We start from the raw sequence: 13,577 nt of genomic DNA on the forward strand, positions 1-13,577 counted from the left end.
AGGAAATTACATTTTACACCATGTGGTTGTTGCACCAGGGCACCATTCAATTTTAATTAATGAGCAGAATAGTTAAAACAAAGCTCCTCAGGTCTTAGAAACAGATTTTGTTGTTTTCAGTGATTATAATTATTAATGTGACAAGTTATAAGAAAAGATGCAGGCAATGTAATCCCCCAATATGTACACTAGATGGCAATGTAGTTGTTCACCAAAACAAACATGTCAGTATTATCTCTTTCTTGTTTTTCTGTCCCAGATTTAAATTTGCGTTCTTGACATACCCTCTGCTGAAGCGTTTGGTGATGAATTTTTTTAATCATAGCTTTGTTCCTCATATTTCAAAGAGGACATCGTGATTAGCCAGTCTGGGACATAAAAGCTGCACAGATATACTGATAGCTTTATTACCATCCGCTGAGATGTAACTCTCATTGTTAGAACACTGTAACCATTAGCTGAACCCTCTTTTTTTCAAACCCCCTCCCAGCCTTATTACAGACAGATACATTTGCTTTGTCTCGTTGTCTCCCATTAGGGTATTTTAGGGGAAGACACACTACGTCTGCCCCCCACTCTCATGACTTTCCACAGCCCACCATCCTCCATCTACAGTAATTGCCCTGCTTAGTTTTATTGCTGCATCTGTGAATGTGACAGCTCAATCAGTGGATTGGCCTTTCATGAACACGGCACCCAAACAGCGCTTTGTGTCCGTCTGTCCTTGTTGCCATTTTATAGTAGGCACCTGCGGGCAATTTCCACCTCAAACTGCCTTCAAGGGTGTTTTAAAAAAACAAGATATTTCTATTGTGCTGAAGTAAAAAGTGTCACTGCTTCAATAAAGGTATTAGAGAATAAAAGCAATGCCAGCTTTCAAGCAAATTAAAAAGGAGACAGATGTGGTTTCTCTGTGAGACACTGGCACTTAAACTAAGCAGATACAATATAGACCTGCTTTCTGACACTTCAGTGGCTGTTAAGCTTTGAAAGCAGATGCATCATTAAATCCAATGTATATCCAGGGTAGTATATCACTTACATGCTTTTCAGTACACTGGCTGACTCTTTCTAAGCAGAGCCTTCACACTATTGTGGACAATTTTCTGAGCCAAATTACATTGCAAAGTTGTCTTGGAGATCCGTAAATGGTGCACCGAACACTGTCATGGATGTGATTGTTAAGATGCTTTGACACACCGCATCAAGGTCCATTTTGTTTCTGACTGAAAGACTGCAGCTGATTGTGTGTAATCTTATAGATACGGATCAACATCACAGAGGCTCTTTTCACTTGCTTCTTTTGCTAATCATCTGAATATGAACATCTTGACTAACTCCAAAAACATTTAATAAGTGTGTTCAACTAAACTGGTGCACAAAGAAAATGTCTTAGTGTGGTAGTCTTACACAGTTGCAATAGGATGAAATATGTTAACATTCAAATGTTAATTTTGTAAGGCTAAATTTACACATAAATATAGAGGACTTATATAGAGTTTTGTCACTCTTTTACATTGAACAGCATCTTTTAAATGTGTTTTGCCTTTCCTCTGCACCAACTTTTGATTATAGAAGTTTTCAATAATTCTGAGGAGACAATAATTGAGAGTTAGAATTGTCCATCATGTTTTTGTCAGTTCTAGGATATTGTAAGAATGATAGATGCGTAATTTTGAAAGACCACTTGTGGGGAGAGGCAGGAAACAGCATAAACAAGAAGCATCCCTTATGAATCAATCCCAGTGTTTTGAACTAGGCCCAATTCTGCCCAATTACTCCCATGGCACCTGGGATTTTTAGATAATGAGCAAGGGTCCTGCACTCTGTCATTACTGGCAATATATCGGGCCAGAGGAAATAATCAGCGCCAGGCGTGTTGAAATTGTGAGGAAGCTTGTTTAATCAAGCCTCCACAGACATGCAGAACAATACAGACACTCTTCTATGCAGATGAAATCCTCAAACATCTCAAAGCAGGAGGAAAGGCTTGGGTTAGCATAATGGCCTCTGTACGCTTTTGTCTCTTTGAAAGAAGGCAACTCACGTGACGTAAGGTCTGTTACCTGAGATTGCTTTCCACTGGGTATGACTGAACAGAATATGAAATGCGGTTCCGTTAGATACAAGGCTGTTTTGTACCCTCATCGCCCACTCATTGCTTTCAAGCCATGCTTCTTATTCTTTCTGCCTCTTTTTCAACACTTACTTTGTCCACAAAGCTTCTTTGATGCATTTTATCCCAGGTACTTTAACCCTTTGATGGAGTTTCTCTGGAAGAGAAAGAGGCTGCAGCAGAATGGAGGGCAAAGATTGTACTTCAGAGTAAGCGAGTTAAGTCTGAAATATCATCTCTAGATTTTGTTTTAACTGAAGTTGATGATTTAATTTAGTATTGTGAAATTCGTGGCAAAATCTAAAATTACAGTTTCTACTTCCAGTGATTTTTTAAGTTAGCTATTCTTTTTTTTTTTTTTTTTTTTTACCATTTTTAGTTTTGCTTTGCTTAAACAGAGAGCAAATTAAAATTTTATATTGTACACAGTCAAATTAACAAAGAAATTCTGGGGTTATTGTGAGAGCCAACTTTGAGGTTTGTGCAGCACAGGTTTCTGCCAACAATCACAGAACTCGAGATGCTTTCATCAGCCCCCTGCGTGTGCTCCTTCCGCATGTCAGCCAGCTGCGTTCTGGCCAAAATGTGTTGGTAAAAACTGCTTTACCGTCACAATGCAGTGGTTCCAAAAGCAATCACAGAGAAGGAGGCAAGGGATTTAACTGTTTAAGCTGCCTTCAGCTGTAATGAGCGCTAAACTGCCAGCCTTTAGGTGAACAGTGGGGCTATGTTTGGTGACAAATGAATGTATTGAAAATACTGCTGCTGCATTGCTAAAGTAAACTGGATATTTTGTTTTAGCATTGTTGTAGACTGGGAAATTCATAAGCAAAACTTAAAAGCCTTGTCTCACTACTACTCAGCATCTCAGCATTTAACACTACTCAGTTAGTGAATTTTTTTTTTTTTTTTTTTACCGGAATCTATTATGCTTCTTTGAAGAGGATTCATAAGAAGAATAAATAACACACAATCTATTGACCAATTGGGAGACTTCTGAAGGCATTTATAAGTTTGGGGTACTGTGAAAAAAACATTTTCTATCCTCTCAGTTACACACTATTTTGCCTTAGTCTAACACATTAAAACCAAATAGAAGACTTGTTTGAAATGTGACAATTTGTGAAACAGATCACAACAGGAACAAACATTTGCAAAGCACTGGATATATCGCAAAACCTGGCAGCAACAAGGATCAATAAACAACAAGTGGTTGAATACTGGTGCTGGAGTCTGTCCTTGAATCAAACAGTAGTTCATCTTCCCTAAATATTGAGAGGCTTCACCATGGTAACCAGTGCTTGTAGGGATACTGGAGGAGGCTTTTTCCTCACAAAATAATGATGTTTTCTTCTGATGTTGGTGTGTGAGGGTGCAGACAGGAAAAACACAATATCATAGCACACGATAAACTCATAAACCCAACTTTATTTATTTTGCACCATGATGCCTCTACGTCCCCATTTAATACATTCAGTATATACATTTGGCCATGGGGGACTTTACAGAGATGCGTTACACTAGTGCATACATACGTGGCACGAAAATGTACACAAGGAAAACTCAGACATGCCACGTTACCACGATAAAGCAATAACACGAGAGAAGACCCGGGGCGAGTCGATGGCTGATGTACGCAGCCACACACGCGCATTCACACACCCAGTTCATGGCTTTATGCATGCACAACAGCTTTTCAACACACACACACACATAACCTTTAAGACACTTCCGATGGAGAGAGGGGCTCTTTAAGGTTTCCATAATAGAAATACAAGGATGTTAAGAATGTCTCTGCTGACTGCAGCACATTCTTCCCCCTCATCACAACTCCCTTCCCTCCGACTCCCTTGCACTCTTCCACTACAAGTCTAGTTTCCTTTTTCCCAAAGCTAAGGCCTCTCAGCAGGCAGTGCTGCCATCATACATGGGCTCTTTCCTTTAGTAGAGTAGTACTCATCAGCAGCAGGAACTTAATAAAGAGCCACTTCTATCATAATCATATCTGCTAACCCCTGAACATTCGCGACAAAAAAAGACACGATACATAGTTTATTTTAAAATTAGCTTTCTATCAGATATCTTCTCTCAAGAGAACACAGGTCCACAATGACAACATACTATTCCTCATTAAAGCACAAAGAGACACCCTCAGAATGCAACGTCTGTCTGCCCACTTCCTACGCCTCTAACCGGGTCACTCTTCCGATTACGTCTCCTCCTCCTCCTGCCGGACCTATTGTACCATCATACGCTTTTCACTGAGGCACAAACTCCACCCAGTTTCCCCTTTTAATGACTGCAGTTTACAGTTGCATAGCACACAGCAGGAGTAATGGTGAAAGCCAAACTGTATTTCACTTTTAAAATAAATTGTTTCAGATATCTTGGGTCATTTCCAGCCTAAACCATTTTGCTGTTACGTACTCATTAAAGCACTGTACAGTATTTGAAACATGCGTATTAGACTGCATTTATGATGTCACGCTTTAACAGATCAAATGGATTTAAATCCATTTCATCTGTCATAAGAATGATTATTGGTTAGGGACAAAGTAGAAAGATTGAACCAAAATCCTAACAGTGCTGCTTTGTGGTGCTAAAAAGATACAGAACAAAAGTAAAAAAAAAAAAAATCACCTTAAATGCTTCTTTTTAGAATTTAGAGGTGAAACAAAGAGCTAACATCTAGAAAAGTTTGAGCACAAGCAGTAATCAGGTCTCAGCAGGGCTAGACTGAATGTGAACACATTCTCTTACGCATTCAAACAGTGTACAGATGGACATCTGAAGGTTTTAATGCAAAGTGGTAGCATGATCGGCTGAAGGAAGGTGTTCAAATGGTTCGGACAGGCAGGGCTGTGATTGATATGTCGGCCGGGTGGGTGGGTGAGTGCTTGACAACCTTGTTGGACATGTGTCTCAGAGGCAAGCGTGTACTTAGCAGAACAGGACACAACAACAAAAAAAGCAAAGTTCCTAAAAACCCCAAGATTCCATCAGAACAAGGAGGGTGAGCAGGTTGAAGCGGAAAAACATCGGTAATAATTACCCAGAATAAATAACAGTCACAGAACAATCGCTGAAAGCAGGATTGGGAAATTAGCTGATCTAAGCGGACTTATTTGACCCCATGCATTATAAGGCATTAAGCAAACATTTGTTACTGACATCACATAGTATTTATAACAGTGACGATACATACAGTTCCTGATCTGAAACAAAAAGGCTTGTTCTTATAATTCTGATCATTTTTATAAAGAAAGAAAAAAATATGTTCCTAAAACCAATGACACAGTTTTAAGGTGATTGGGAATGTCACAGGGAGAGCAGATCGATGTCTACAATCCCGTTGTACCTATTGATCTGCAGATGGGGGAATGAAATTGATTTTTTGAGGTAGACAATGCAGGCATATTTCATTCTCCCCCATGCAAAGCCATTCCACGCAGGGGTAGGGGGGATAATTTGGTCCATTTGGACAGGCTCCAGTCTCCAGCCTTGGCCAATTTTACTGTGTCAGTTTAGTTGACCCATCCATCATGCTTTTCCTGCCTGTCTCACCATCGTGGTACTTACATTGTCACTGGCGTGATACACCCACTCAGTGATGGATAGCAGACAACATGCACTACGACAACATAGAGATATCAGTCTGCTCAGCTCACAGGCCTGTTGTTTACCCGCAGCTGGGGATTCATACTCGGTCACGTTATTCAATATCTGGGTTGTTGCGCAAGGTCTGATGAAAATATTGTGCAACAGGCATCATAAATGTTGTCGCCCTTGTTTTCTCTTCAAGTCCCCTTTGAAGTAAAACTAAAGCAACAACAGTGCCTATCCAAATGAGATGCTCAAACAGCTGGAACAGGTACAATAGTTTAGGAGAAAAGACTGACCCTAGTGACCAATGATGTGTTGTACCTCTCTTTTCTTTGAGTGTTAAGTGCTACGAGCTCTCAGCTCAACAATTACCGAAATGACGCTCATCAGATAATCAGTCTCCAATGCGATATGAGTACGTCCGCATAAATAAAACACAACAAAGTAATAAAAACATCTGGAATATTGAGTCTGTTTGTATGAGATAGTATGAAAGTGGCCTTCGAAACCCGTTTGGAATCCGTCAGCCAGTGAGGTGAGTCAGAATCAGCAGTTTTGAATGCTGATGTTCATAATCCCGTAATTTCAGCCCAGACGGAAGGGAAGCGCAGAGGCATGAGGACGGGCCCAGTGAGTCCTGCGTTGGGTTGGACGCCTGCCACATGCCCCACAGCACTATAGTGTCCTGATGCCTACGGGGTACAGCAGGGACATGTGTTCAGCCCCCTTAATGGGCAGCTTGCGGCTTGAGTAGAAGTGTATGATCTCAGGTACGCTATCAAAGGGGCCACTGTTCTGGCCCAGGATGTACTTGTTCTCCTTGGTCCGTGACAGTTTCATGTGCATGAAGCCCTGGCTGCTCCTGGACACAGACAAGGGGGAAAAAAACACACACAAACCGTTAGCAAGTACACAACAGAACATCTTTTAGACTGCCCAGCACTGAGATTAGAAATAAATCACATACATTCATGGCTTAAAACATTAATGAGATAAGGATGGAAAGAATAGAGCTCTCTGTGGAACATCTCTTCCTGATTGGCACCTGCTTCTGTTTTTATATCCAAAACATAACAATGCTCTAAAAGCCGGATTACCTCTGATAAGGTCAAGGCCACCTGGGGCACAGACTAAAAGGGAAGGTTGCTTAAGGTCCCTAGAATTCAAGCAGCACATAAAGATTGGGCTGATGAACCCCCTGGATAAATCACTTAAGCTACAGCAATAAAAGCACAGCAAATTAAAAGTCCCCAGTGTGCCAGGAGCTTTGGATCAATACATTTTACAGTGTGCCAGTAATCTGCTCCCTAAAAATAGAAAGTTTTTTGAGCAGCGTGGGAGGTGTTAAGTAATGCAACACTAGGCTTTAGTGAAGTAAAATACAGAAATGTTTCCTATATGCAGCAAAAATATGCATTAGGAGAATTTGTCCTTGCACAACACTTCTGCATAAAATCTCTTTCAATCATCGGATGCTTCTAACAAATTAAGCTCAAACATATTGTAGCACATAATGACAATTGTTTAACATGATCTGAAATGGGGGTTTCTTCACCATACTTAACTTCCGCCTGATCTACTCCATGTTTTTTCTTCTTATTGGAAATGTAAGCTCTGGATTTTAACAAAACAATGGGAGAAAAATACAGCATTTGTATTAGGGAAAATAAATGACAGAAAAAGGAATAAGAGTTATGATAATTCATAAAGCAATCAAAAATGCAAACTATAGATGCAAGGATTGGTAGATTTTTTTATTTTTCCATGCTTATGTAGACTTAGAAAATGCTTCAGTCGTGTCATACGTTTTCAACTTTTAAATTAATTCTCCAACACCCTTTTTTCTACTTGTAGGTTTTTAAACAAAAGAAACACAATTTGTTATGCATGTTTTAAATTTTGCTAAACAGACCATTTAAAATTTATTTATTGTGAATTTGATATATTTTTATTGAAGGATATCAAACCCTTGGAATGTCACTGTTTTACTGTAAGATTACAGACCAGGCATGCTTAAGGTGCCTTAAACATGCCTTTAATAGTAGATATATGGTGTATTTATGAAGAAAAAAGGAATGGGTGATTGATTTATACGAGCATCAAACAGGCACATATTTCTGTTTTTGGGTTTATAAATACAAAACGTAGCTGTCAAGCCTGGTGATAAGATTTATAACCACTTTCCTTTTTTTATTTAATCAAGACACAACATTCTTACTTGTAACCACTCACCAATATATCCTGCTATATTTACATACATATTCACATAGTGTTATCTGTGACAAACAGGAGCACAGAAAAGGCTTTAGGCACCTTGTATGCAAGTCTGTACTTTACAAATCATGTAATTGCATGATAGAGCTGGCGGTAGTTCTCCCTTCCTACATGCTAATAAACAAACCAGGGAAAAAATATACAGAGTTCAATTAAAGGACAACCATTAAGAATGAATAAAGAAGAATATATAAATACAGATTTAAATGAATGAGCGCAGTTCTAGTTTTAGGAATTTGCTTGCTGTAAATTCAGAGATTACAGAGAATACATCAAGATTCAAGTTTCTTTTCATGGAGACTGAATGGGGGGTATATTTCAAATCTACAAAGCATTTCAAAGCAAGTCAGAAATGCAAGATTGCTAAGCTACAAACTGAAGTAAACAAAACTATGAGACTGCTCCATTACTGCCCCTCTGGCTCCCATTTCAGAGCACAATCATTAAGTTCATCGCAGTTTGAAGAGAATGGGACAAATGCTTCCCCTAATGCATTTCTTTCCAGTTTCATGATTCTGCAAACACTTATTTAAGAAAAAAAAATTGCTCTGTAAAATGCGTTTGATGAATCTTCAGCATGAACACTGCGCTGGTAGGAGGGTGTTAGGTTACTCAGAACCACACTTAAAAAGGCAAACACATCAATAGCAGCATTTTTAGATTCCCAGCTGGTTTCCCAATTGGAGTTCAGAGCTCCTTATCACGTTACGGTCCAGCAGAGACAGAAACCAGGACACAGCAGTGTTGTTGATAAAATGAATGTGGGGCTGTTTTTAGAGCTGACAGGCCTTTGTAGCGTTATCATATTCCTGTGTTTGTGGACCCTCTATTTGTGTAATCAGGATGAATCTCACCAGGGAGGTCTGCTGTCGTGTTTATTGAGGTTTATGACTTTGATTTGAACCGAGCGGCACTCATAGCAGGAACAGCCTGACAGCTTATCTCCACCTCCAGCATATTGGATTGCTTTGTGAATGATGCTCTCTGCATTATGAATCCACAGCAGCTGAAACTGAGAAGTCATCAGCCAAAATGATGATGACCCCGTGTGACTTTTATTCAGGCATCAGATATTGTCTGCCTATTATTTCAAATGTGGACAAATCATAAAATAACTGGGATGATCCATGCCAAGCTATTAGTCACTAATATTATTTAATAACAACTTAGGACTGGATGTTTTCATTACAGGTATCTCAACAAATGACATTAAATTTAACAAGTAAAACTCATTCTTTAGTTTCATTATACACAAAGTGACAAAGTGCTTATCTATTCATTTTAAACATTATGGCTTACATCCAATGAAAAAAAAAAACAGTCAGCCCAGATTTTCAGAAAATTAGAACATTGCATAATGCAGAAATGCCAGTGTACTAAAAATTATGTCTATGTGCCATACTGTATATGCACTCAAAACCTATTCAGGTCTCCTTTTTAATAAAATTTTGCAACAATATGGCATGGAATGGAGGCGACTAGTCAGTTTCACTGTTGATGTGTTAAGAAAGGCCAAATTGCTTTAATAGTGACCTTCAGTTTGTCTGCATTGCTGCATCTGATGCTTTTTTTCCTCTTAAATTGTCTTTTAGGTTTTGGTCAGGCGAGTTTGGTGGCCACCCATGTACAAAGATACCAAAGTACTGATACTTTTGGCATTGGAGGTGCGTGCTGCTAGAAAATGAAATCAGTATCTCCTTTAAGCTGTTAATTTAAAAAAAAGTTTGCCGTCAAGAGTACAGTTCTCCCTCTTGTTTGTGCATCTTTTTCTAACATATTTTTCTTCCACTATACATGGCACAGCACTAAGAGACTGGTATTTACTGGATGGAGTTTAGGTTAAATGGTCTCTCTAAATTCCCTCAAGGTCCTAATGAAAAATGTATGGATGAACTTTTTCTTACCACTCAACTTTCCATTAATATATTTGGATACAGCACTCTGAACACAGTTTTTGTATCAGTGACATTTTGTGCCTAACAGTCCTTATGGACGGTGTCAGTGATTGTTGGACTAATGTGGCAAAGAGAACACTGACATAAGGCATCTTTTCTGTATTAAAATCCCTTTTTATTGGTCTTATGTAATATTAAAATTTTCTGAGAATTTGGCCTACATACACATATGCAAGTTTTTTGTTACCAGCTGAATTTAGCTTTTCTACGTCTGTAAGCTGACATCAAACAGAATCAACTGGAAACATTTGATTCTCTAACAACTTCTCCACTTAGACAGCTGAGACAAGCTGCACAAATCTGTTTTATGATGTGAAAAATGGGACAATGGTGCGCTCTGAAAACCTGTGAGGGGTTTAAAAATGTTTCAAACATGCCAAAGGAAGAAAAAATGGGGAAATGGTATAGGGAAGGTGAGCAGAAAAAAGGGTAGAGTACTTTTAAAAAAAAGAGAAAAAAGATTTCTGTTTAGACCAAATAGCTGAATAGGCAGGAGGTCTTGGCGACGCCTGTCCTTATCAATAATGCAATGCACATTTGTGCCACCTCATGGCCTCATACATTTTTCAGTGACCTCAGACATGGAGGCTCTTCACCTTGGGTTTCCGCTCATTTTCTGTGGCAGCAGGAGCATGTGTGAGGAGGCTGAACCTGGAGCCACCTCTGCCTGTTAGGGTGGTGGCACCTGTCACTCCATCGAGTCAGATCTGTCTCTGGGTTTCACATGATTGAAGTCAAGGTCACAACAAGCTTCCCTGTGAAACCCAGGAGCTCAGATACTGTACAGTACAGTATAAAGTCACACAGTATTCACACTGAACTTTTCCACATTTTGTCACATTACAAGCACAAACTTTAATGTGCTTTCACTGGATTTTATGTGTAAACCAAACACACACAGTACAACATGGGTGAAGCAGAATAAATATAAAATTTGAAAAAGTGTGGTGTATCTTTATATTCATCCACTTTCCCTCTCATATGCCTAAAGAAACTATGGTGCAGCCAATTGCTTTCAGAAGATTAGTTAACAGAATCAAACAGTGTGAAAGTTATTCTCAGTATATATTCAGCAGCTCTATGAAGACCTCAAAAGTTTGCTAGAGAATATTAGTGAACAAATATGTTAATAGAGAAAACAAAATACATCAAACAAGTCTGTGATAAAAAGGCGGTGAAGTATAAATAGGGTGTGTTGAAAAAACAATATTACAAGCACTGCTAGTACCAACACACTCTCCTGGTTTAAGCAATTCACCTAAACTGTCAGACTGTATAATTGCAGGATAAAGATCACAGAATCAGCTGTAAGGCTGTGAGAAAGTATATTCATCAGGAGTGATGAATAGAAGTGCAAGCCACACAGATAAACAAAAAACGTGTCATTTCATTTTTATGTCAGTCATGTACTTTATTGTTTTGGTCCATCACATAAATTTCCAATAAAAAAAACATTGAAGTTTGTTGATTTTACCTGACCAAATGTAAGAAAATGTCATAGGATGTGAATACTTTTTACAACTTACTGAACTGAACTGAACTGAAGTAAGCTTTTCTTACTGCCTGGTTGTAATTGGTCTGGGGAAAACAACAACCACAAATTGCCACATATTTGTCAGTAAATCCTATAATCTTGCAATCTGATATTGCATTTGCGGCTGTAAAACCCAGAGCATTAGCTCATCTGTATTTCATTCTTATGGTGCAAAGGGGAGAATGGATTCTTGGTAGCTTCATAATTATTACTAAAAGAAAAAGCTTTATCGAAACTGAATGAATGTCTGTTCTTTCTGTGTCTTAGCTTTAGTGGATTTATATGGATTTATACCCATATTATTAGCAGACTTTAAACTCCAATCTTTAGGTAAGACAATCAGTAAATCTAGATCCTACCATTAGCAGTTCTGTATTAATACATGGATAAATGTAAGGGGCAAACTCAGAGTGTTACTGTCCATCGAGATTTTGGAGACAGTGAGAACAGTACTTGGACTTAGTCTCAAACACACTAAGTCCATGAGAAAATTAAAACTTCGTAAAAATAGCAATATACTTTAGGGGAATGAAACAAGATGTATGTCAGCGTTTAAGTCATAAAGAACACAAATCCTTTTGTAAAACATGTCGAGGCAGTGTTATGGCAATGCATGGTTTCCAACAGGACAGGATATTATTAAGGAGTGATGCAAAGTAATTTTCTGAGAGTGCAGAAATACATCAACCCTAAGAATATTGAGAACATTACAATCTGAATGTAATTCCAACACTATGAATATTTATTTTCTTGGAAAATAAAAAGGTCAAAATCCTTATTTTACCTGCTTTTCCATATATACATGTATTTTCCCATAAGTATTCAGTTGTATAAGCCTGCTGAATGACAGGGTTCATCTACATTTTATAAAGTAACACAGCCACACTTTTCCAAGCTCAAATATTCAAAGATCTCATTCCTTTCTTTGTACATTTCTGAAACAGAAATACAAGTTCACCTAATTTCCTGCTGAGAGTTTTCCTCCGGTCAGGCTTTATAAATGGAGCCAAGATAAAAAAAAAAAAGACAGAAGAAGAGGGATTAAAGTAAGATCCATTTCTCCCTACAACGCCTACTTGTATGTACCATTACATATGTTTGGATCTTTCAGCTTGTTTTCCAGTTAGACATGCTCAGAAAGGCAGCAAATCTGTGTTTTAGGAGTCTGTTCATCTTTTTATCAGTAGTTATAGAAGGAAAACAAACAGCCGCTGAAGCAAAAGCAGATGATCATTCAGTGCAACAGAAAGTAACCCAGATAGCAACAGTGGCATGTAAAAAAAACTACATAAGCCACTAAGAATGCTGTTTATGTTTATTTTCGAAAGCTTTGGAGGGTAAAAGTTTCAGGATATGTTTCCATGTCAGTTTGTCCTTATTAGCTTATAGAGAGAAACCAAAAGTGACTGCTCTGTGGGGCTTTGACACAGAGATAACCTCTCCCCAAGAAAACATTTGTGTCTAAGCTAATTAAAGAGGCTCCTTTTAACCCCCAGCAGGATGCATCAAAGAGTAGGGGGTCACCAGCAATAGGCTAACCGGTAACCAAGCTGTGGGCACTGGGCAGGTCAGCAAATTAGGGAGAGGATGCTGTGAAATGAAGGAAACAAAGGTGATGTGGAGGACAGACTAGGACCAGGAGGTACAGCAGGTGGAAGAAAGAGGTTTGAAGGGTGAAATTATTTCCATCCAAAATGTAAGAATCATCAACACAACAGACCACAGGTATACAACTTATTTGTGATGTCCTCTCAGCCACCAGCTGTTTTGAACAGATGGTTGTTCACAATGAGCCAGGTCCTGCTGGAGGTTGCTTCCTTTCAAAAGGAGGCATTCTTGGGACACACGATATTGGAAAAACATGGAGTTGCTATACTATTGCTCAATGTTGCAATTAGGATTGTGTTTTTTAGTAACCTAAGTTTGCCTTTTAAAACTCTTTGATCACTCCAATGTTACCACTGACCTTAGCCACTAAGGTCTATATCAGACCTAGGCACAAAGGGCATCCCAGTGGCCAAATATTCAATATGTTGCACCTGAATTAATGCAGCTGTTCAAATAAAGCATCCCTTTGTGAATGCAAAATGGGACG

At 38.7% G+C, this 13,577-nt stretch overlaps 1 protein-coding gene across 4 annotated transcripts in view; it reads right to left on the reverse strand.

Moving 5' to 3' along the window:
• Positions 1 to 3,524: 3,524 nt before the first annotated feature.
• The window catches only part of shf (Src homology 2 domain containing F), a 104,093-nt gene continuing 94,040 nt past the window's right edge, over positions 3,525 to 13,577 (reverse strand). For all 4 annotated transcript variants that reach the window (XM_032560325.1, XM_032560324.1, XM_032560326.1 and 1 more), the window contains one exon: positions 3,525 to 6,581. In XM_032560325.1, coding sequence (XP_032416216.1) covers positions 6,395 to 6,581 — 187 coding nt within the window. In that variant the 3' untranslated portion in view covers positions 3,525 to 6,394. The remainder of the gene's footprint in view (positions 6,582 to 13,577) is intronic.

The sequence above is a fragment of the Xiphophorus hellerii genome, chromosome 4, assembly GCF_003331165.1.
Source record: "Xiphophorus hellerii strain 12219 chromosome 4, Xiphophorus_hellerii-4.1, whole genome shotgun sequence".
Lineage (NCBI taxonomy): Eukaryota > Metazoa > Chordata > Actinopteri > Cyprinodontiformes > Poeciliidae > Xiphophorus > Xiphophorus hellerii.